Source organism: Drosophila teissieri, chromosome 2L, assembly GCF_016746235.2.
Source record: "Drosophila teissieri strain GT53w chromosome 2L, Prin_Dtei_1.1, whole genome shotgun sequence".
Classification (NCBI taxonomy): domain Eukaryota; kingdom Metazoa; phylum Arthropoda; class Insecta; order Diptera; family Drosophilidae; genus Drosophila; species Drosophila teissieri.
In genome coordinates, this window is record NC_053029.1 from 6,218,794 (window position 1) to 6,244,467 (window position 25,674).

The following is a 25,674-nucleotide window of genomic DNA, read 5'->3' on the forward strand; positions in this document are numbered from 1 at the left end:
GTAGTCATTGTATTTCAGAAGAACTATGTATGTATTTATTTTTATTTATTTACATACATTCATACTTATTATATGAAGATCAAATAAATGTTAATAATTTTTCATCATAAAATACGTAAAGAACTTAATCAGATGTGCATATATGTATGCATACATATACATCTGCTTAGTCATATGTATGATCATACGTAACTTGAAACAGTTATTTATATATCCATCACCAAGTAAAGACAAAGTAATCGTTTTCCTTATTAGGAACAAATTAATAAGTAGGAGAAAAAGTATTAAACATTTTTGTTATATCATTTTTTGGATAATTGTTTCCTTTGTTTACATCATTTGACATTCATAAGCATAGATTATCAAAATTCATCAGCTTACATACATACACATGTAAATATGTGCACATATTACATACGCATAGATACATAATATGTATGTACATAAATAAGCTTGGATGAAGAAGACTTGATCAATTTTGTTGTGTTTTAAAGTATTACAACATTTATTGGTAATTATTTCGCAAAGTTTAGGGCCTTACTTTTGGGAACGCCAACGAACTTTTGGGGCGTACATACATAAAAAATTCAAAATTGTCATTTGAATTGCAACCGACAAAAGAAAACAAACAGAAACAAATAGACGCACTGTCGCCATCTCTTTTCCACTCGCACAGCTTCCCGACCAGCAACAACTACAAAGCACAGCTGGTGCCCATCGACCGCGACGCTGCGTCGCTGCTTTCGTTTTCTTCTCTGCTTTCTGTTTCTTCCTTGCTCATTCGCTAAATTTTCGCCGACGCGATCACAACTGTAAAAAACAACTGCCGGAGTTCTCTCAACGTATTTTAACTGTTAGCAATTCAAAAGTGTCCAGTGTGTCTATTGTTATTTGAATACTATTATTAACTGTGAGTGTGAAAAGTTATCTTATTGGAGAGCAATCTATAGGTGAGTGGCCCCTGAAACTCGAATGCAATCTGGTTTGATCCAGTGCAAGATCCCTTTTTTCCCAACTGCGCAATTGCAACAACAGCAACTCGCGCAGAGCTCTTTTGTTGCTTTTGCCTTGCGCTTTGTACCTCTTCGTTTTTCCCGTAACAAAGTGCAGATCGGTGTGTATGTACGCATTATATGTACATTGTGTGGTGGTACATCGTACATATGATACATGCATATATAAACTTAAATGTAATTTGAATGCCCTAACGAAGTTGAAAATGCTGTCAGCGACTATCTAAATTTCTTTTATATGCATATCTACACTCACCTCAACGTACTTAAGCTTGTATGTATGTATGTATTTAACGATTTAGCTGTGCCGAACTGAAATACATACATACATATGTACAAATGCGTTGTACTAAATAGTGCAAAACGCAACTGTTATATTTTCAAACATCCTGTACATTGACTTTAACAAAATACGTACATATGTACATAACTTCGCAATTACACAGAGAAAATACACTTTTATTGTTTAAAGTATTAAACTTTATCAGTTAAAGGTTTTATAGGCCGTGCTTATAGCTTATATGTACCTTATAATTAAGTCGCTTAATTATGAGTTTAGCCCAAGAATTTCGTTTAAGCATTAAACTATTTATTTGCATTTATAGTTTTTGTAACAATATTATTTTTACACTATATTTGCAGAGCATTAGTTACTGTGATAACTCATCTATTTTCTTTAACCTTTTTAATTTAAAATTTGAAAATGGTGAATAACACTGTTGATACAGAAGGTAAGTTTTTGCACAATATATATTTATCTCTTCATGATTATATTTCATTTTGTTGTGGGATTGTTTCAATGATTAAATTAAATTATTTGTCTTTTTTTTTTGTTACTTATTATTTATTATGGCACTTGAATCATTTTTGGCGAGCTTGGTTTTTTAACTCAACTCATTAGGGACTCTAGTTGTATACAGTGCAGGAAGTCGGATATTGATTTTCTGTAGCAGGTTTTCAGAGCCGTCTCATTGTCTTATTTAGTTCAAATAACAAATTTCGTTGCAAAATACAGATGCCAAAGTTGTTAGTGAGTTTTCAGCCGGGGGAATGCTGAGACTAAGACATGTTCCGGAGCCACATGACAGGAATACATCATGATTAGGACAAGTCGGGAAGTAGAAGTGGGGGGTGGAGGTCTACTACAACTCGCAACTCGCACACCATGTTTGCACGTTCCTTCACTGCATTTGTGTTTCTGGTCGAACATTGTGGACTTTGCCAAGGATTCAGTTACTTAAAGCCAATCTCAGTTTGTTAAAGTACATTTTGTAACATAACAAATTCATGTTCGTTAATTATTTAAGTCTTTGTTAAGCTTTTAAAGTAGTCATGGTTTAAAAATATATTACCAGCGCTCTTTAAGCTGAATTCATTTGCCTAATCCAAAATAAAATTCATTTAAATGAAGGATACGCTTTCGTTTATCGTTCTCCACGTCCTGATTCCTGATGATGATGACGACTTTTGCGGAAATGGAGCCCGGAATCATTAACCGCATATTTAGCGGTGGCATTTGTGTATTATGGCTTTGTAATTACCAACAGCCATCGCCTTGTGTGGCCAAGAGGTGGGGCACGTGGTCCTTTGGCGTCGCGACATTTGCCAATAAATTCATAACTGATTTATTGCTGTTGACCGAGTTACGCAAAAGGAATATTTTGACATTGCTTTGTGCTTGTTATTTCCATCAAATTGCATTAATTTTTGATTGACAAGCATAAGGTGAAGCCAAATATATTTACATATATGGACAGTTAGTGGCACCTTATGATTTAAAAACCAGTAAATGAAGCCAAGTGATATTGTATGGTGTGGACTGGGAGCATTTAGGGAACTGTTTCTCTAATTGCAACTGCCACATGAAACGATTACGCAGCAAATGCACGGTTAGCCACACAACTTCGTGGTCCTTGCGCAATACTGGGCGATTTACTCCGGAAAAGGTTAATAATGGAACAAACTTTGCCTGCACTCACAGTGCGACTCTCTAACGCAGGAGACCTACATAAAGGCCGTTAATAAATGTCAGTTGGTGCAACACTCACAGCGAAAAGGGGTTCAAGTATGGGGAAAATCGTTATCATTATATACAATTGTGTAGGGAGAATATAGGGGGCAGGCCAGGCGGGAAAAAGGCAGAGTCAGAGTCAGAGGCATACTATGTGCGCGAACACTTTTCGCAAAAGTTTATTGAACCGGAAGTTGAGTGGCGGCGGTTCCGCCTGTGAAATGCGGCAACAATGCAGCGCATCCAGGACAAGTAGGAACCTCGGAACTCCAGCCAGAGTTTCTGTCCCAAGGCTCCGGTCATGTGTCTGCTGCATGTCTGTACCGCGAGCGTGGATCGGGATTTTGCCATGTTAAGTTTCCGTTTTTTCCTCCTCTGTAAATCATATTTTTCTCAAATATCAAAGTCCAAAATGGAAGGCGATGCGGCTGTGCCTTAAGGTTATTTTTTTCCCCCAGATTTCGCTTACCAATTCAGGCATTACTTATTCATATGACGACGGAGGGAGACGGAGACGGGACTGTGTCTGCGATTTTGGGGAGTGGAACTTCCTCGGTTGTCACCAGAAGGCCTCGTTTTTTGCTTGCTTCCCTTGGTCCTTCACTTCAAGGAGGAGATGCGATGTCCTGAGGCCACGTAATTGTTGTTTAAGTGATGCAAATGACAGCTGAAAGCACAGAAGTTTGAATGAAGGGATGGAGTTTAGTAAGTTCTTTATATACAACAAAAAATTAGGCACGCACCGCTGTAAAGTTTATTAGAAATTTGGTAGGAAGTTTGTGGCGCAGATCCAGGGGAATTTTATTTTCCTTTTTCTGTTGTAACATTTAAGAACGCATAGCGTTTAACTATTCGGTTTAACAGTGTATGTACGTGTGTCCAGCCACCTGCAGCCATAAAAATGCGTATAACATAAAATTGAGAAACGAGCACTTACGGCATCCTTAAAATCCTTTCGCAATTACTCGGCCACCAAACACCTTTATATACGTTTTTATACCCAGCAGACGACGTCTAGACTGAACAGGAGCAACCTGCAGCATGATACTGTTTCTTAAAGCGGGAAAAGACTTTACTTTTTAACGAAATATTTTATTGGTGAAATGTAAAAGCTTGGCTACCTTAAATGTGGAACATAGTCCGTAAATAGGCCGTTAATCAGGGGCGTAAATACTTAATTGGCTAGATCTACTTCACCGTTAGTGCCAATCAAGAAGCGTTGAAAATGTCTCATTTTCCCCTGCACAAAAACCCAATTTATTCCACGAGTAGCGTCTATAAAGACTAGCTTTTGGTCCTGGAGGACCCATGGGGCATTGAATTTAATTTGTGAACTCGATTTCGTCTCTGCATTTCATTTCCTACCCACTCCGAAAGTTCAAAAGGCCATGCTACAAGTGGCTTTGGGGAAAGCGACAGGAGCCGACTGCCATTTGGGGTTGAAGGTGAATTGAAGCTGAATTGAACACCCCCTCGACTCACTTTCTTTTATCCTTTTTCGCTCGCTCCTTAACTTACGTGTGCAAATGTATTAATAATGATGTGTGTGCATCACGCACGTTGCAGGACGAACTCCGCGTTAAGCGTCACGTGTGCGAAGGGAATTGCTTGGAGGATTGGAGAACTGGTGGGCATATGGTGGTCATTACGATGGGGAACTGGTTGGTGGTTGAGTTCTCAGTGCTGTCCGTTCGCAATTTAAATTCGAATGGATTTTGCACTAGGAAAAACCAGAAATGACAGCAGAGTCGTCTTGAATGCTGTCTGCTTTCCTTTTGAATCTATAATATCATGTAGAAAAATTGTAAAATAGTGTGTACAAACAACCTGTTTAACTAGTCATCTTATTCACTAGACTTAACTAAAAGCAAAAACATAAGGCTGCAACAGTCCATAAGTCAGAATATATATTTCGACTAGTGTATAGTTTGTATTGTGATAACATTGAAACAGTAAGGCAGTGTTTTGGTGAGCTGCTTCCTGTCGTTTTTGGGGCTTCTGTTGCAACATGTTGGTGGAACACAACACACTTACAGGTGATTCAACCCCTAAAAGCACAAGCAAACATCCCCCAAAAAAAATTATACACAAGTTCAGCGGGTAAAGAAAACTAGAAAACATTATTCAAGTAATATTTAATGAGTCTTTCGAAGGAATAGCGAATTGAGACTAAAAACCAATGGCATTGATGTGCGATCAATACTCTGAGGTAGTGATAAAAAAACAAGAAGGAACGTATCATTGCTCCCCTGACAACTTTTAAAACTTATATTAACATTTGCCAAGAGACGCCACCTACTGGATAATATTTTTGATCATGTTTTTGAAGGCGCAAATTCATCAGCGATGTGCGTAGCCCTATGTTTTAAAGCTCCAGAGATTTCAGTGGTTATACAGGCGGACAGATATCATCACCCTCGACACTGTTCTTTAAAGTGCTGCAATTGCCAGACGGCCGACGTTGATGGGTAGCACGTAAATTTCTCCAGTGACATAAACAGAAATTTTCCAGCATCCGTACACTAACGTGGAGTACACACACTGGTGGCACTAGGAGCGAAAGAGAACGGCAGTGGTGTGTGCGGATAAATTCTGTTGCCCTTTCTACCCATAAAAAGTTATGTGCACATACAAGACTGACTTTAAACAACACGGCGGTTTAAAACGGGGCTGCACCTCGCAAATTCCACAGGAGGTAGGCATTAAAAATATAAAAAAAAATAAAATAGCGGAGTGCGAAACAGAAAAGTCGAGGGACGCGGCAGGATATAAAACATATTTGACGCAGTGTGGCTTGCGCCCAAGAATTTGATTTGCTCAGCATCCTTGACGTTAAGCTGTTGCGCCTCAAATCGCCAGCAAATTTATTCGACCTGCTTACGGTGGAGCAGGATATAAAGGATAACCCTTCTGGACTCTGAACCCAGATCCCCTGCGTATTGCCACTGCGAAATCCTCTTGCACAACGCTCTTTATGCGCATCAAAAAAAGGGCAGAACATACAAAGGGGGGAAAAACGTTTGATTTTCAAGTGTTTCGCTTGTCATTGTGGGCAACAAAACGTTTTAACATTATTAAAAAAGGGAGAATCGAAGATGATTGCGGCAGGTAGACTTTTAGCTTAGCAGGTTTCAGGTTAAATATACAAAAAATCGTTTTACAAGTTTACTTCTTCCAACATATGAGAAACTCTCATATAGACCAAAAATTTAAAGCGTTTTTGCAGTATATTTAATAAACAGAGTAATGAGTATATGTTAGTCGACTAAATTTATCCCCCAAGAGCTCGGACTTTCTAGTCTAATGGCCAATTTATGGCCACATATGCGTGCTACAATCAAATTATTTATTTTTTTGTGCCTCTATCGATACAAACTTCGATGGTGGGTGTTGTGGACTCAGAGACGTCATCTTCGTTGCGTTTAAATTAGTGATTTTAATATTTCCAGCATTTCCGCGACTTCTTAGACTTAAAGTGACTTACTTCATGCATCACTCGTTTACTGAAGCTTTGAAATCTTCATAATCGTCGCCGTCGTCTGGGTCCACAACTCCTCAAGTGGTTTTCTTTGCATCCATCTACGCCGATTTTACTTGTTCCGGCTTAGGCCTTGTATATTGCGGGTGTGGGTTTGGATTGTCAACGACGTCCTGAAAAAATCAGCAGCCATTGAATCCTTTTGATAGCATCGTACCGAAAGAGTGTGAAATCAACAATCTGGATGCCGTTGTAAGTATGTAAGCATTCTTGGGACTTGCAGCAAGGAGTTTTTTGAGATGCACAAGGGAAAATCAATAGCAAGCGACGGGAAAACTCAGAGTTTGCAGTGGCTGCCACACTCAATATCGAATTACTCTATTACCAATAGAGCCCCATGCACCTAAAAACCCCCCACAAACACAAAAGGAAATGCCAATGGCCAATGCCGCAGTAGTCGCCTTATAGCGAACCGAACTTCCGCAAGATATTTTATCCTTTTGATCTCTTCATTATCGGACGCCACAGCTGGGGTTGGCTTACGCAAAGGCACCGGTCCCGTCTACGAGGTGATGACCGACGATTCATATCCTCGATAAACGGCAATAGTGTCCTACAACGTCGTCCTTGCTCGAACTCCTCGTCCCTAGGAGCATGTCAAGAAGCGTACATTGGCTGCATTGTCTGATACCGGCAATTTGGGTTTGCAGTTACAGCCGGAACAGACGGTCGTTTTGAACTTGAATCCATAAAATACACTTGCAAAAATAAATGCAGAGATGGTTTTCTAAAAACGGAGAACGGTTGTTCCTTTAGTTTTAACCTATCATTTAGAAAAAGCTAAGATTTTGCTTAGTCGAGGTCCTCGACTATTAGATACCTATATTTTAATGTTGTGTATTGTGTTACTCTAATTTGGTGTTCTGAGTCAGTGTTGGTGAATTAAATAATTTAAAACATTAATGTAAAAATGGCTAAGATCTTAGAGAAACATCCACAGTGACTAATTAAGTCCTGATCAAACAAAAAAGCACTCCAAAGCAAAAGCAAATAAAACGCAACTGGCAGAGTAGGTAAGCCCAAAAAGGCTCGAAGTTTGCAATCCAATATAAAGTGGCGAAAGATTGTGATATACAGCCGCTATATGCTATATGGTATATAGTGTGTGGTGCCAGTATGCTTTGCTGAGGGACTTGTGCCTATAATGTGCCCCAAACATGCAATTGAACTTCAACCGCCGCTGCTCAGCTGTTCATTGTTCAGTTTGCACTACCTGTCGCCTACAAGAGGGGGAAATCGATTGGGGGAGGCCAGTTGCACTACCGCCGGGGGTTGTAGGGGGTTGTAGTCAGCAAACGACAGCCCACGACGAGACTACTAAAACGACGACGAGGCTGGCGACGACGGCGACAGTTGTTATTACAAACATTTTAGTTGCGCCTTTTCGGGTACTGAAGGCACCGAGGGGTGTACACGCGGGTGGGGATGGTTGGAGTGCACGAGGGGGGTTCCTGTGAGTCATGCATTGGGGCAATAACAAAATAAGTCGTCAGCAGACAGCGAATCTATACAAAAATTTGTCTGTGTACTTGGACAAAAATAGCAGAGATTAGCATGTTCCCCAGCAAGCTGTGATTCAAATTTTTTTGTCCTATGATTATAAATTTTTTTTATTAAATTTACAGCTTAGGGTTTTCATTAGGGTTCATTTTAGGTGAGATTTTTATACTGTCTTTCCAAACATAAATAAGTTTAAAGAGTAAGCTTTACCTTATAAACATTAACTTGAAATGCATATGTAAATGGGTTGTACAATTTCAAAACGCGTCATAAAAATATATTTTTATTCTTTATATATATTAATATAATTAATATATTTATTTATTTTAATTTGACCCATCGATTACTTAAAATTCGAATTATTCTGTATGTTAAATCTAACTTGGCCGCTCATACGGACAAACAAACGGACAAAGATTTTGAGAAACGGACCGGGCCAGATCCTTTTATTTCAAAACTTATCAAGTGTACATTTAACTTTCGCTCCCTGCCGTTAAATATATATATATATTTGCATGATTGGTAAACATATAAATTAAAGGAAACCCATATTTTTTACGCCAAACAAGAAAACCACGAACAGTGCTCGTCCCCTTGCACTCTTCCCTTGGTCCACATTGTGATTCATCGGTCTTTTGCAGCGTGGTGAGTTCTGCTGGCGCCGTTCTGCCATTTAAGTTGCGGCTCAATGTCCTTGTCAGCCTCATCGTGTCCTGGCTGACCGCCTCTGACGCCTGCCTTAATCAGCTATGGAAATAAAACAAAATGTTGACCTCAATTTAAAATATAAATTTAAACATTTAAGTTGGAGTTTTAGGAACTTTAATGATTTATATAAATCATGCTAATTTTAAAACATATTTTAATGAACCAACTGTATTTTTTTGTTAACTTGTTTGGCATATATCTTAGAATATTTATATTTAAAAAAGTGTACAATGAAGAAGCAAATAAGCTCTAAAATTAATGTTCTCCTAAATGAATAGTTTTGGCCCATAGTTACGATTTCTCTCATCTCCAGTTTTGCATTTGAGTCATCGCTGTTTTATTTATTGTTTCTAGACAGTTTTTCTCTTTGTACTTCCTCTGCCGCTTTCCCCCAAATTTTCGTCGCCCTCTCATTTTTGACGTTTGTAGTGCGCCTAATTGAATTTAACATTAATTTCGTTTTCGAACTTAGTTTATACGCGAATGATGAATAATATTTACAGATATAAGGAAAGAAATTAAGACTTCGAGCGAACAAATTTCTAAAATTTATTAGCTTACTTTCAATATTTTCCAACCAAGTGTTGGAAAGTGTTTCAAAACTTTTTCAGTGTTGAAAATCAAAATATTGAATATACTATAAATAAATACTTAAATTATTCCGTATTTATTACAAAATAAATCTTACAAATAAATAAATTCTAATAACATAAATTATAAAATCTCAAGTTAATCTTTAACAAACGTTTAATTTTGTAATTGAAGCTTTTAGTATTTTGTAAGTCTTTCAAGTGTGCTAAACAGTTTCGCTGGTGTCGGTGCATATTTGTTTGCTTTGGGTTAAGGTTCCAATGGTTCGGTATACAAGAAGCAGCCGGTTTTCCGAATGCATTTTTGCGGCTCAGCGCGCCCTCTTCCGCTCTCCCAATCGATAGCTCTCAGTACCAACTGCTGCTCCGCTTTTCGCCACTGCGCAGGCTTGGAATTTCGAAAACGACGCTATTGAAATTTCGAAATTTCCAAACAAAGTCCTGTCAGTCAGACGATACAATATTTTATTTTCCAATAGGAGCATTATTTCCACGTAGATTTAACATTGTGTTTAAATATTTGGCAGTGCCAAGTGCATTTCCAGATGCACCCCCACAAACATTCAAAGCTTTTCCACTCTCTCGTTCTCCTGGCCGCTCTGCGCTCTCTCTTTGCGCTTGTGACTTGGTGTGTCCTGTGTGCCGTGTCCTTTTCTGTGTGCACTGTCCTTGCCTTCCCACGACGACGACGCCGACGCCAAAACTCCGAATCCGAATCCAATTTCGACGCCACGCTGGCGCCAGCAAAAAGTGGTCGTCAGTCGTTCGCTTGCTGCTGAAAAATTAACTTCGGCATAATTTAGTTGGTCTTTGTCTTTCGCTGTGCTCGTTACGAATCGTCGCCACCTTCTCTCGTTTTCACAGGACACACAGGACTTAGGGCCGTGGCAACAACAACACTATAACAATAACAAAAAAGGCACACCGTCGCGCAATCAAATACAAATTTCGTAGCACACTTTGCAGCTACACTGCTGCAATACGCATTAATCGATTCAATCAAGTTCAATTCTGCTCAGCAGCAAGTGGTTGCTCTCCCTCTTGCAACCAAAAAAAAAAAAAAAAAAACAAATCGAATCCCATTCGCGGTGCAACAAATTGATTTTTTGAGCTGGCGAGAGGAGCGAATAAATATATATAAAATACACCGGCAACAAGCAGACCGACCATCCCGACATATCCCAGCAATCTACACTACCAGTTCTTTAGTTGTGCAAAAGAAAGAAACCAGATTCCACGATGCTGATTGGATTAGTACGCGACTCGGTGATGCAGTGCTTCTGCCACACGTGCCGAGCACCTGGAATTCTGCCAGCGGGTAAGGATCAAGGATGGAGCTGCGCATTCGAGTCCTGGTAACCGTTTGACCCGATACTTATCGTCCAACCGAGTGTTTTTGATCATCTGCAGTCGGTCCGTAAAATGCACAATAAGCCAGGCTCCCCAAAAATAGGCAATATGTATGTACATCAATCTGCATGTCAGCAAATGTGGGTGCACTGCAAGAAATTAACTCGACCTGAAGTCGAAAACATGAAGAAAGTACCTTCAAGATAATAGGATAGTATTATTTTATGCTGTTTTCTTCTTATTCCTTTCTGTTTCTTAACTTATTAACTAATTTGGCATTGGATTTTCTTACTACGCCAGAGATCTTTGGATAACCAGTTGTGTAATATGCGAAGCGGTAGAAAAATCTCGCTCTAGCATGGGCAACTGGCACGGAAACGGAATATAATATGTAGAAAACCCCAAGGAAGAAGGGGTAAGGCCGCAAGGAGTTTTTCCTTTTCTACGTCGCTTGAGGCGCCAGTCAGCCGGCAACGGTGAGTCACCGAAGCGTCGGCTGGTGGTGGAGCTGGGTTTTAATTTAGGCAGCACACATTGGGCTCATTTCAGTGCATTTGAATGTGTTGTAGATTGCACATTTAGTGCGGTTATGTGCTGATTTATATACATGTTTATATTTATTTTTATTCTATTGGGATATTAAAACGCAGTAATCACCGCAAACAATGGCAAACACTCACACATATTAGGCAAAGTGATTGCGCAATATTCACACGGACCAACGAACAACACAACAACACAAGGGAAATGACGACAAAGGACGGCGTATATTGATTTATTGACAGCGCCGGGTCGGCTCTTATATATAAAAAAACAAAAAAAAAACAATGAAAATGGCCATGTATAGAGGCAGCAAAGTCTGACGACATGCGAAATTGCCTATTTCGATGGGTGGCATGGAAGGGGGCACCACCGCCTTATAGAGAAGGTCCTCTGAGGTGCTTGCCACAATGCATAACTTCTGGCTGTCATTGTAGACGTGACGATTGAGATGTTAACTTTATGAGCTGGATTCATTTGATATTAAACGATGTGGCATTTAAGAGGGGATGTACACATAATTGACGTTTTCAAATAATGGGATCTATAATATACGTGTATATTGATTGTTTCAACCGAGATTCTCTGGTTATAAATTGATAAATTGGGTTTAATTATGAAGCATCATCGCCTCTATGCTTTTCGATCCCAATCCATTACAATGCATCAGCATGGCAAACTTCATTAGAGAAATGAATAATCCGGCAAGCAATTAGATAAATTACAATTGGCCGACACGCAAAAGCCCACCAGAAGTTGCATTAATAACATTTAGAGCTTTCGAGTTTAGGGGAACAGCTGGACAGATTCTTCCTTTGGGGCATAAATCAGTTGAAACAATATCGCACCACACAAAGACGAAGAGCCAACGGTCATCTACATAATTTGAGGTCGGTTAGGAAATTAATTTGGTTAAGTCACATTCAAATCTTCTCGACAGGATGAAGCTAGCAACAGGATGATGAATTTTGAAGTGCATTGCAAGGCAAGGAAATTGGAATGTTCTTGGGGCAACCAGATGCAAAATTGAGGTACGGACAGACGACTACCAAGATTTAGGCTTAATAGGCATATATTAGATTAGGCCATGTTTGTAATGTTTCGAAATTCTCCAATGATTGCTGTGTTTTCGTTTATAATATCGACAAGTCACTTTATCTTTTAAATAACTTTAAACACCAATTAATTAACTTCTGTCTACTTGCCTGCGTCTATAGTTCTAACTGACTGGCGGTAATTAAATCACGTACAGTAGTGCGGCTTCCATTAACTCGATTGTTTCCTTTACGCCTTAGTTTCTCTCACTCTTCTTAGCAGCTCGTATAACTGAGTTTTTTGTTTCCGTATTTCACCCGAGGCTTAAAGCAACTTTTTAACTCGGTTTACGAGATATACAAGTATATATGTATCTCATCACTACATGTTCAACTCTGACACGTAGCAGCCGCATTTTTCCATATTATTCAAGCAGCAGGCTCCTGAGGTCCTTTTGTGTCCCCCACCTTTTTCTTTTGCATGCTACTCACGTAACAGACGCATACATAACATTACTTAATTTTCATTTCTTTAGTTGGTTTTCCAGCTCAGCTGCTTCGCAAATGTCGCCAAGAGAAAAACTTAATGAAGTTGCATATTTGGGCGAGTTTGTCCTTGGCATTCCTCTAGATGCCAATAAATTGGATCACGGTTTCGTTTTCCAATATCCTCAGCTTTAGTCGACACTTCAATGCTAAGTAACTGGACTATCAGATACCCAGTTGTTTAGACATTATTAACCACAACAGTGCGACTTTCTTTGGTAGACAAATAAGGTGAAGATCTTCACATTTTTTTTGCCTGTCAAAATTTTAAACTGCATATTTTCTGTTTGGTGAGCAAAGATCCTTACGCTGTGTTTGCTATGCGGAAAGGACACTCCTCCCCATTAAGTTCACGCCCACTTGGGCAGGATTCTCGTGGGCTGCTGTTGAATAATTCATGGCTGCATTCCCATTACGACAATCCCACCGCTCTACCGGCAATCAAACACTTCAACAATGACACTGACATTCTCTGCATGGCTCTTTTAAAGGTGCAAACTTAATATGAAGATTGTGGTTTATTTATTTCAAATCATTAAACATCAAAGAAAATGGTCGAGACTTCAAAAGGTCGGTAATCCGACTGTAGTGCACAAAAAACTACAATGATTTTCATAAGTATAAGTAGGGGTCAAACGGTTACCAAAAAGTATTTAATAAGTTAATGTCATTCTAACGAGTTAAAATATATTTTTTAAATCCAAAATGCGGCATTTATCTTTGGAACATGTAAAAAAATAGTGTCGAGAAGATCTGCGCCAATCAAGAAAAATAATAAGATTCGCTCCAAGCAGCCGCGTCTCAGCAAGAAAGTTAAATTTATTAGTAAGTATACGAAATTTTTATAATGAAAATGATATAGTACATTGTTGTGTTTATGATTTTATATAAATAAAACATTTTACTCTAAACTACCCAATAATATTGAAATGTTAGTATAGTACAAACATGTATTTAATAGGTCTGAATGCAAATGTATTACAATTTACTTTAAGCACATCCAAGTGCTTGGATTGAGCACTTAAATACTTAATTATGTTCTTGTGTTAAATTTATTGGCCAGCAATGCGTGAAGCAGATAAAATGCACTTGCTGCAAAAAATGTGCAATGAATATGTGAATACACAGACACACACACACATATACTTATGTGGTAGTGCAAACCATATACGAGTATGGTTTTTATAAAAACTCAATTTCAGAAAGCAAACCGCATAATTCAAGAGGCGGAAAATGGGTGAGAACGGGACATGCGCTGATAGTAAAACGCAGTGAAAATGACATCCACAAATGTCTCGAGCAGAGTGGGGAAAAGCGGCGGGAAATGAGAGCTGCATGGGATTGGAGGAGATTTGACCTCAAAATGGGCGACATGGGAAATCCGTGTGAAGTGGAAAAGGGTGCAGCTGGGGCATTGAGGACAAATGGTTATCTCGTTCCGTTTTCTACGTTCGTTTAAAACATCTCACTGCAACGCCCTGCAATTTATGACTTGCATAAGAATAAAGTGAACATGGCCATCCCTTCGATGTGTTTTTATGAAACCCACCGAGTCAGTACCAGTACTCCCAATCGCCCTATCTCTGCTTTTAGCCACATTCCAATGCGAATGTTCAGGACCCCGAAGGGAACCAGAAATATTTGAATAGAGCAGAGGCAAAAGTGGCTTGACATCTGCTGCCATGGATTTATGCCTATTCTATGTGTTGCTGGCAAATATTTTCATTGCTGTCCTCGGAAGAGACAACAGTGGTCTTTGCCCTCAAAATTGTTATTTATGCCTTACAGACGTTGTGTGTGTTGCTGAAATGCGGAATGGTACGCAATATCCTCATGAAAATGCAAAAAAAATACTACTTTTTTGTGGTGCCATGAATGCAAGCCTTTAGAATTCTTCTTGACTATTTGTTGAGTGCTATAAATCAATCAAATACCAAAGGGCATCCAAATCTCTTCAATCAAAGAGCAGCATTTGATTAAATGGAAGTTCGTCATGGAAAGTTCTTCGTTCGCCTTCTAATTGCGGCGCCACATTGACGACTGTTTTCGGTATCTGGTTCCGTAGATTCGGTTTTAATTACAGCCGGCCATCCAGCACAACAACACACAACACACACACTCGTACACTCGTATGTTGACATATCCGGCGTGGCAGAAGGACGCTTACCACACCTGCATGTTGGCGACTAATAAAGTAAACGACCACCGGCCATAAAACAATCTTGGCCAACAATACACCATCGCCGGCGTCACGGGAGTTAAGCTGCCACAACCACAATGGCAAAAACTACGATGGCGACCAACTAATTTGAACGCTCATAAAACCGAACTACGAGACACGTACCACGCACATACATATATGGCGACTTAGTGGAAAAAATTAGATGCCCCTGATCTGAGTCATGGTTAAGAGCAAGTGCTGTCATTAAAGATGAAAGTTGAACTTTAGTTGTGAAATTGCTAGCATAAATATGGAGCAGTTGACCCTTTTTCCTTTTTATTACAAAGAGATTCTAGAAAATGTCAAAGAGATTTGTAACTTCTTCTTTTTCCCAATATTTATAATATAAAAAGTATACAAACGATACATTAACGGGTATCAGATAGTCGATTCCCTTGTTTTCTTTAAATGCTCTCAATTTTATTCAACAAAGCAATGCCTTTTAAGTCCAAGCTTTGAAAGTACAGCAAATAATTTGAAAAGCAACAGTTGTGCGCAACCATTACCTGTAATTCAGCATTTTCCATGCTGAGTTTTCCCCCTTCATCTCTAAATCCGGCGACGACTTTCGTGGAAATTAGGCTTTCATTGTTCGGACTCGAGTAAATGCCTTCAATGCAAACACTATTTACTCTTGTTTTAAGCGACTCTTGTGCATCTCGGTATTGTAGTAGTTTTCACTCCTTGTGTTTCCCGTTTTTCCGCGGGAACAATGGCTACTTAGACGGGGCTTTTATGTCGTTTCCTTCATTAAGCGCACATAAGTATGCTTAAGTTTTTCCTCCTTTGGATTGCCTTTCCTCTTACGCTTTTTCGTGTTTTTCCACACACACACACATGCGCATCTTAGATGAGTATTGCTGGTGTTTCCAGTTTTTGACCAAAAGCTCTCAAAATGAATTTAGCCGCCAGAGTGTCTTTAAAATTGTCAAAGAGAATCATATCTAGAAAATACCAGGAAATAGAGTGGAGTAAACTATAGAGTACCTATCAATTGACTCAACCCACAGGACTTTCTTCATTCTCGCTCGTCAGTGCGAAGAAAACCAACAACAAGCACAGAAAATAGAGGAAAATGTACATAGCGCTGGGAAAACTATCGGAAAATCAATAGTGCATTAGCCTTTTCCATACACATTCCCATTTATATACACAGGTGAAGGAAAGGTGGTAGTTGTATAGCCATTTAGCCGCATTTCCAAGGTGATAAACTGCAGTGGCCGGCCAACAAATGTGTTTTTTGTTGCCCGACTTTTTATTATGTCTTACTGCTTCTTTTTTGTTTTTGCAAATAAACACGTCACTGCGTCTTTTGCAGTTGCTGAAGAAGGGCGACTACATAGGATGTAGACATATCTACGGATTACATAGGCACGCGAATAGGTCTCTTTATATAATGCAAAAACTTTTAAGTGGGTGTAGTAGCCTCTTTTTTCACGTCTTGCCTGTTCCTGGCCAATACTTTAAACCCCAGGGAACCACGAACAGACGGTTCTGCTGAACTACCTAATGCAGCACGTGCAGCGGCTTACCACGGTGCATGCCACAAAAAGGACCTGCCACATGCAATAGTGCGAAATCTAAAGTTTCTACATTTTTGTTGTGTTGTTAGTACTTTTAAACTACAAAATAATCATCGATTTCTGCCTCAGCTTCTAAACGTATAGTTTCAGCATTAACTTGTCTCTTCTCTTTGGTTTGGCTAGTTGCAGTTTTTTCCAGACTCCAATATAAAAGTCGTCTTTTTGTCCTGGTAGCGACATTTGAGGCAATCAATGCCAGCGCGTCTGGCTAAAAGTCACGTGCCACAAAAGAAAAATCAAGGGGGCAACTTTGTAGCATACATACATGTTATACTCTTTCAAGAAATATGCTCTTTCCTAGTATGCTCACCAAGAAAATCAATGGGCAAATTTAAAGTAGTAGTACTTATTATCCAAAAAATAAAAAAAAGTAGATTTAATATAATCTCTAATGAATGTCATGTTGTGTATCTTATGGATTAACTTGGAATACTTTGCACAGCATATTTTTTAGCTGAATGAATTTCTTCGATAATATTGGATGCATTCAACTGAAATTCAAACTCTAGTTGTTAGGAACATACATTTTCAGATAACTTCCGCCAAACAAGGAAACATTACTCCAAAGTTTCGATCTCTTGATGCTATAACAGTTATAATAGCAAAACTCCAACTCGAATAAACTTTCTGTGAGTACCGCATGCCTGCATCGCAGTTCCACATTGGCTGACTCATCAGCTGGTCCTCGCGGCGATATCGTCGTGCTCAGCTGGCAACCGAAAGCAATTAGGGGCACCTCCCCCCGTCCCCTCCATCCCAATGGACGGCTCCATGGGTGGGGGCCACCGGAGGACCAAGGGCAAGGGGTCCACTTGGCAGTCGTCTGTCGCCGGAAAGTAGCAACAGCAATATGTGCACATCGTTGCGAGCGACAGCCGCCGTTTGTATTTCGGCTTTTTGGCTTTGCAGCGCAGGCCGAAAACTATGCTACACGACTGAAATAAAAACTGCAGATCCTGCAGGCCAGGCCCAAAGTGTGTGTATATGTGTGTGTGCGAGTGTAGCCAACCTTTTTATGTCGCTTGTGGCCCGTTGCCGGCTTCATCACACTTTTAGTCACTACTCCCTTCAGTTGGCCACCGAATATCTGAGCGACAACAGCTTTTCCAGACGAACACAAAAAGTTAGTTTTTTATAAAATTCCATTCGTCGTCTCGTGTATCCGTGTGCACTTTACAATGGTGGCCATTAATTTGCATTTGAATAGTAAGTAAAATTGTTGGGCACACCTATTTTAGAATATTTCATTTATTTGAAATCACCTTACACATCCACCTTAATGGAAACGTAATGGAAACAACTTTCGTACAGAAGTGAAAATATATGTAACTGCTTGACTTTAACTGGTTTGACTAAATTGGAAAATGGGGTGAAAATGGGAAAACTCTTTAGTGTGCGTTCTGCAAGCAATTCTGCTGACTCATGCGAGCAATTTAATTAAATGCAAATTAAAATGCTTTTAGGGATATTAAGAAAAGGCGACGACACAAACTTCTCAAGGGCCTGTGAAATTTTCATCCTCTTAGTTTTGAGCACATTTTCCATTTTCATTGCTCCGCATTTTCCGGCTCTGTGCCATAATTATTAAAGTGTTATTTCGTTTGGCCATTACACTGAAAACATCAAGAGTTTCGTGAGATTAACTTTCACTAATCCTACAGCAATTCACTAATCGCAACAATTTTGGTTCTCAGTGGTTTCATGGACTATTGTTTGTAAGTAAAATTACTGATTTAACTATTTTGTGATGTAAGCCGAAATATTAACACAACATTTATGCCGAAAACAATGTTTTCGAAGGGCCGACATAGTTGATGGAAATCCAATTTAACCAGCCCATCAACACGACCCAGACCCTATTGAAATGGGTCTGGGTTCTTAATTAAAACCGTGAAATGTCAACGGCTCTTTTTACTTTATAAATTTTGAAGACCCTTCTGTAAACTACATGAAATACAAAATACACGCAGGTGCTTTCTCTTTCGCGTAATTTGCAAAAATGTAATTGAGGCCAGCATTGCGTTGCATATGGTACCTACATGTGTTTGTGGATGCATTTTCCGCTGCTTTTCATTATTATAATGATGCTTATTATTTTAATGAAAGCTTTTAGTTTCACCTAAAAAGGTTGAATGCCTGCGTAGAGTAAAACGGAAAGTCATAATCAAAATATATATACAGTCCACGAAACATAAAATGCATTACTTCACAAACAGTAATGACTCAGTGTGTTTACTATATGCCTTCTTGGCAACCATGTGCAATATATAAACAACGAATGCGAATGTTCTATCCAAGTTGTTCCAACTTTGAGACACCCATTACTTATACTTCCTGCTTAAAAAAGTGGGAACATATCTTAAAACTCAAGGGAATTTACAAATAATGCAGGGACTTACATGCAAAAGCGTAATAATACAAATAATTATGATTTCAGTCAAATATTGATCAAAATCACGCTACTTCCATGAAGTACACGTTTTTATAGCGCATAAACCAACAGATACATAGGTATAAACTAGGCAAATAAATATGGTTTTTGCTATATACACTCAATTGTACATCTTAATATCCCTACATATCCCTACTTAAAGTAATTTAGAAGGCCACAGAAATTTCTTCAGGAAAAGAAACTTCTCGTCGTGCACGTGTTCCCTTATTATCGGAATTTCCACGTGTGTTGATAGAATCGAGTTGGCAGCGCCTTTGGGAGTTTAGCTTTCAATCTCATTTTTCAGTTCGATGTGCTACCGTAGGTCAGTCAAATAATTGTTCTTGGCGAGTAAAGGCGTTTTGTTCAAAGTCTGAGGTGATTTGTGAAAACAGTAAGTTGTAACGAATGAATCAAAGGCACGGCCGCTCACTTTTCCAATTCTAAATAGGCTGCTCTAATATCGTAAACAAAATTAGGCAACTTCTGCGTTTTTTGTTCACCAACGTTCTCTGCGCTTTATTGGCCAACGACGAGCTTACTATTACACAGTAGCATTCGTGCACCAATCCCGAAGCGCACTTTCCATTGCCGTTCACCAGAATCTCTTCAAGCTCCATGGCCGATCGGGTGTGCTATCCGCCGGAGCGCCACTATGGCTTCCGCTGCAGGAACTGCTCGAAATCCGAATTCCTGGGCCGCCGCTACAGCTGCTGGTTCTGCGCCGACTACAATGTGTGCGGCGAGTGCTTCGATGCCAACCGGCTGCCGGAGGCGCCACAGCATCTGTACTACCATCCGCTGAGCGTGTACTATGCCTACGCCGAGTACCAGCTGTACTTCGGCGGCGAGCCCTTCTACGGCGACCACAAGGTGGAACAGAGCTTCAAGTGCGCCCTGTGCGATGAGCGCGGCCTGACCACCGCCAATCTGTACAAGCACCTGCTGCAGTCGCATCGCAGCCACCGCGACCACAAGGCCTACCTGACCTTGGTCAATGCCCTCCATCTGGCGGACAGCGCCATGGGGCAGACGCTGTCGCAGGTTTCCGGCCATACGCCCCCGGTTCGAGCCCCCAATACGGCAAGCGTTCGTGCCCCACCAGGTGGCAACAACACGCAGAACGATCAGCGGCCCCAGCAGCTCTTTGAGGCCGCCTTCAACCTGGCCCTAATGGTCTTGCAGCTGGACACTATGGATTCGACTGCCGCCGACTTTCCCGACCGCTGCCATGAGATACTGCAGCAGTCCGAAGCGCTGCTTGTCCAGCACAGCAACTCCAGACTGCCGGACATGGAGGCCATTGAGTCGTACGTTCGCGTCATCGAAGATCAGGTGGTGGCAAGCATGGCCGATCGTCGGCAACGTCTGGGCGGCGCATCCGGATCTCATCGGCTGGCCCGCTTAGGAGCAATCGGCCCTGCTTCTACTACAGCTACATCAGCTATTGGGATGCGTGCTGCCACGCCCGCTTTGGTGGACCGGCAGACCGCAATGGTACGCAGACCGATGGCTAGGCGTACCGGGGAGCCCATCGGGATGGCTCTTCAAGCGGCGGTGGCTGCGTCTTCCAGCAGCGGCAAGGCGGGATCTGTGGTAGCCAAGCAACGGCAGGTGCCGACGCAAGTGAAGGCGCAAGGATGTCAGGCAGCCAAGAAGATCTCAACTGTCATTGCTTCGCCCCTGAAGGATAAGCGCTTTCTGTGCTCGAAATTGGTGGGCGATGATAAAGCAAATGGCCAAAAGTGGGAGAGCAAGTTGCTTAAAGCCAGTTTCATCGAGGCCATATTCTGCTCGATGCTGGCGGACGAAGAGCTAATCCAGCTGCCCAGTGGTCTGCCCTGGCCTGTGAACTTCTTGTCGGCCACCCAAGGGAGGATGCCCAATGCAGTCGAGCCGTCAGGCAATTTCAAACCAAATGGCGAAGTATTGCTGTATCCTGTACAACCCATGGAATTGATGGAACACTTCTACCGGGGTCTCGCTGAGTACAAAACTTGGATGGCCAACCAGAACGTCCCAGCGGATGTGGCAGCCGATAGCAAGGCAATTGAAGGGTCTGTCGAATCCAGCAGCTCGCCTTATTTCCCAAGTCTAAGCGATGCTATTCCCCACGTTGATTCCGCCTCGGATGATTTGGAAAGTGGTAATAGTAATCAGTCTGGCAATGAAGCGGTGGGTGCTTCTGGTGCACCAGAGGAAAAGGCCAGCGAATTGCCTGCCGAAGAAAATGATGGGGACTTAGGCGGATTCGAGGAGGACGAGGACGAGGAAAGTTGCGAGGATGAGAACGGTGATGTGGGCGAGGAAGCTTCGGGTTCCGACTTCTCCGAATCGGCTGTTTCTCAAATCGCCGACTTAATAGATATGGTCATGCAGGATGAATAGGACAACGTCTCCTAGCCATCGTTTGTAGAAAATGTGTCTCGGTATTTTCGCAATTACAAATGCTGTATTTTAGAATAAACAAGTGTGCCATTTGACCAAAAGAAATCTGGATCTCTTTCGTTTTGCAAAGTTATAGGTAGGATTTTCTTGTGGTTTCCGCCTGCTAGTGAAAGCACATTCACCAAATCCTATTTGCACATCTAGTAGGCAGCGCTTTTCCATTTTATTCCGGGCCAGACTTGATTGTATTTGTTATTGAAAACCATTTCTCCGACATCCGAGTATAGAGCTGAACAAAATATAAATAAAGCATTACAAATTCCGATAAACCCAGTTACGACGCCAAATTGCACTTCGATCAGTTGATATTTGAGATATAGGATCATTTGAAATGGGTTCCAATTTCTCCACAATGCACACCAAGTGTATGGGATGTGAGCGAAGTCGCCCTGACTTCGACCGGCGGTACGATTGCAGTGAGTGCGGGTCAAAGGTCATGCACTGCGACTACTGTCTTGATGAGGGCCGGTCCATTCCTGACAAATTCTCCAACGGCGAGGAGCTGCTGAACGGCGGCGATGCTTCGAAGAACTACAACTGCGCCGTCTGCGGGAGAAAGGATTTCAGCGCCGAGGAGCTGAAGTTGCACCTGCCTGAGGATACGTTGGTGGATATGCAGGAGAAGATGAGGAAGGAAGATTTAGAGAACAGAATTGGTGAGGAATGGCTCCATGCTAAGCCACACACACATTTTGGGTAAACCATCTCTACGCACTCATTGTGATTGCTCGAAAGCTTGTGTCACCACCATTGACACTCCGTAATAATAGCAAAATGTGTGTCAACAATAATATGGATATGGCACATAAAAGGTGTCCACTGGCGGCTGCCGTGGCAACATCATTAGTTATCGTTATCCCTCTTGTCCCTATTCATCTTCAAGGAAACTATATATATATATATACTTTCGCTTTGACAAATCATTTGCCACTTCATTAGATGTCCTCCCGTTGTCCTGCATCCCATATGATGGATCTCGTTCTTGTTTGTCCAGTTGTATGTGAATTTTGCTACAAATTAAGATTTAAGATAGTCAGAATATCCATTGAGCAGACAACCATTTATGTTGATTAGGATTTTTCGTTGCAGAATAAGGATTTAGTTATTCCTTCTAGAGTCTGGTTATAACTTACTGGTTAAAAGAACAACCTTTAAGTCAAGTTTTTAAGGGAGGAAGCGTAAAAATGACGTCATGTCATATTGATGGAGGGAAAGCCAATTGGAGGGTTGAACGAGGTTCACCCTTAACCACAACTATTCGATGCACCCCAAGTGCACAAATATTGAATTTCTCTAAGTCTCCCTTCGCTTTTTTCTTTCTTCCACAGCCACAGAGATTCGCTGCCAGGAGAAGTCCCGCGGGGGGCTGAGCTATGAGGTCATCCTGGCCGAGCCGGCACCCAATGTGGCCGTTCCAAAGCGGCCGGTCACCCCCGGCAAGAATGTTAGCGTCGAGGAGATTGAGCAGAAACTTAAGGCGGCCGAGGAACGTCGTATTGTAAGTACATTAAGACTTAAAGCTGGACCTAACGAAATTATAATGAACAAAAATGTTTTCCAGTCTCTAGAAGCCAAGAAGATGGCCGACATCTCCAACAAGCTGGCTAAGGTCGAGGAGGCGACTCGCAAGAAGGATGAGATCACCAATGAGTTTATTACTCAGACCAAGGAGCAGCTGGAGTCGAAAATGGAGCTGCATGTGGAGAAGCGAGAGGCCATCATCAGTGACATGAAGGAGAAGCTAAAGGTTACCTGTTGCATCCCATTGTAATAAAATTCCTAACTAACCATTCGTAACTATTTTACATTCATCGAAAGATTCATGCCCAGGAGATCGAGAAGACGCGTGAGACTCTTGAGCAGCAGAAGGCCAACGAGCAGAAGGCCATCGAGGAAAAGTTGAAGATTGCCCAGTCTCTTCGTGATGAGAATATCAAGAAAATGTTGGATCGCCTAAAGGAGCATGTGAGTGTGTGAAGCAGCATGGCCAAAAGTTTTCATTAAAACTAGTTCAGTATAGTACCATGATTTAATGAATATATGTACATAATTATTTCGAATTACGTTACTTAGCTTTAGTCTAAACAATTATACATTACTTACATTCAGTGCTGGAATATGAAATTGAAATGGCACATCATTTGGACATTTTGACTGGACTTTGTAGTCCTGTAGATTCGTTTTATGCATTTACATACCATTTAGTTAGTCATTGAGTGTACAAACTATAAATAAGTTATCATGCGTTCATATAATTTTGGTTTTTCATTTTTCTTATATCCTCTCATTTAGAACACAATCAAAATTGCCGAAATCAAATCGCAGAACGATCAATTGGAATGTCAAAAGCTCGAGGAGAAAGCGCGCATTTATGAGAACAAATTGTTCGCCGCCGAGCAGAATCGCGAAAAGGAATTGCAAAAAAAAATTGAAAAAGTTCAAAAACTCGTACGTTTCCCCAGTGAAAGCGACCCATTGCCTTATTGTTTGCGTAGCACTTGGCAGTAGTTGCACCTCCGGTTGCTAACGAATACTAATCCTTGACTGCTTTCATTTCCTTTTTCAGGAACGCCGTGCCGAGCTGGTGCGCCAAAACAAGGCACAGACCCAGGATTTGGATGGTCAGCAGAGCGCCATTGCCTCATCCGGCTAAGTAGGCCGTTCTTGGATCGTGAGCTGTGCTCACCCACTGCAAACGAAAGGCGACTACAAAAAAGAACAGCAACACTGCATAATACACCAACACATATTTAAGCAAGAAAACCCTTAAAACTGAAACCGATTTCTCAAAATTTCCAAGTATTATGAAAGCAAACGAAGGGCTAGGAGGAGGAGGGCAAAGTCTCAAGATACCGCTGAGCGAGTTGAGCCGTTTAAGAACAAAACATTTTCTCACGAGCTCTATAATGAAACACTTACACGAATAAGCTACGATAAAGCGAAAAGAAATGAATGCTTACGGCAAATTAATACAAAAAACAATTAGTAAAGGAAATCTACATTTAAACTTAAAAGCCCAGGCAAAAAAGAGCCTATGCAAGTTGAATGCCTGTCATTTAACATTTAAAATTTTAAATTCTTTTAAAAGTTCACGTTCATTTCAGTTGAAAGTTTAAAACTTTTTATCCTTAGTTTCGAAAATGTTTTACTAGTTTTGGATGCATCATTTTCAAAGTCTTAGTCTTAAATGTTCAAGTTATTTTTTTTATTAAATTGCTGTGGCATCGACTGAGGTATTCTCAAAATAATAATAGCACGCTGTATTTGCATCTATGAAAGGCTTTCGCGAGTAAAAATTTGAAAAATGTTTTTAATTAATTTAATGTATACTTTAGTGTTAATTTTAATTTACTAACTTGCAACAACAAGATACATATACTTGCTGAATATAGTTTTACACTAACGAATAATTTGTTTTTATAAGTTTCGCATTTTCTATCTATAAAATAAATGTCTAACAGAAAAAATACATAAGAAATGCTTATACAATTCAATAAAATCAAATACCATGTAAAACACACGAAACGCATTTTTGTTTTATTTACATACAACACAAACACTAAACAAGCTGATATAGACATTAATATAAAAGAAAAGATACTAACATACATATAAGCATACATTAATGTGTGTAATATTATATGGAAATGCATATTTTGTCTAACGTCGGGTTATTTTTAGAAATGGGTTTAAGATGAGTGAATGTGGGGGTTATAATAAAGAAAAAGTATTTAGGGCAAACCAAATGGAATATTTAGGAAAATTTTTTCCAAAACCTGCGAGTTATTTCTAATTTTGCACCAAAGGGCGCTTTAAAGATTAGCTTAAATTTAAATCTTATATATCGTTATATATGTATCGTGTACTCGTGTAAAACTATGGCTTCTACAAATGAATATCAATAACATAAATCTCTTAATACAAATTGCATTGGCAAAGCAACTTACACGCACAGGACACCAAATTACCCAGACACGAAAACTTTCAAGCATACTCAAGAAACAAACAAAAAAAAAACAAATACAAAGAAAATATAAACGTAAAGCATCAATACAATTGATGCAAATGCTTTGATATTTACTCAATTTATGATATATTAATGTCTAATCCAATGCAATAATCAGCCGAAACATTTTTGAGTATTGAATGACGATTGCTTAA

At 40.3% G+C, this 25,674-nt stretch overlaps 2 protein-coding genes across 4 annotated transcripts; both read left to right on the forward strand.

Moving 5' to 3' along the window:
- Window positions 1-768: 768 nt before the first annotated feature.
- On the forward strand, window positions 769-25,662 carry LOC122625892 (stathmin). 3 transcript variants are annotated; one of them, XM_043805942.1, is made up of 7 exons: window positions 769-950; window positions 1,656-1,744; window positions 22,842-23,011; window positions 23,075-23,260; window positions 23,332-23,478; window positions 23,806-23,961; window positions 24,080-25,662. In XM_043805942.1, the coding sequence occupies exons 2-7, from the start codon at window positions 1,717-1,719 to the stop codon at window positions 24,164-24,166; spliced, it is 774 nt and encodes a 257-aa protein (XP_043661877.1). In that variant the 5' UTR covers window positions 769-950; window positions 1,656-1,716; the 3' UTR covers window positions 24,167-25,662. The 3 variants fall into 3 exon arrangements, with proteins under 3 accessions (XP_043661877.1, XP_043661876.1, XP_043661875.1); XM_043805941.1 differs by lacking the exons at window positions 769-950; window positions 1,656-1,744 and adding exons at window positions 10,551-10,678; window positions 13,572-13,655; XM_043805940.1 differs by lacking the exons at window positions 769-950; window positions 1,656-1,744 and adding an exon at window positions 21,730-22,169.
- Window positions 19,353-21,558, forward strand: LOC122625891. The gene is made up of 2 exons (XM_043805939.1): window positions 19,353-19,459; window positions 19,517-21,558. Exon 2 carries the CDS (start codon window positions 19,684-19,686, stop codon window positions 21,451-21,453), a length of 1,770 nt encoding a protein of 589 aa, XP_043661874.1. The 5' UTR covers window positions 19,353-19,459; window positions 19,517-19,683; the 3' UTR covers window positions 21,454-21,558.
- Window positions 25,663-25,674: the final 12 nt, after the last annotated feature.

Excerpts from the sequence above, each read along its gene's own strand:
- LOC122625891 (XM_043805939.1), top strand. The coding sequence starts at position 19,684 with ATGGCCGATCGGGTGTGCTATCCGCCGGAGCGCCACTATGGCTTCCGC.
- LOC122625892 (XM_043805940.1), top strand. The coding sequence starts at position 21,845 with ATGGGTTCCAATTTCTCCACAATGCACACCAAGTGTATGGGATGTGAG. Across the intron at positions 22,170-22,841 it reads AGATTTAGAGAACAGAATTG|CCACAGAGATTCGCTGCCAG; the intron begins GTGAGGAATGGC and ends TTTCTTCCACAG. Across the intron at positions 23,012-23,074 it reads CGGCCGAGGAACGTCGTATT|TCTCTAGAAGCCAAGAAGAT; the intron begins GTAAGTACATTA and ends AATGTTTTCCAG.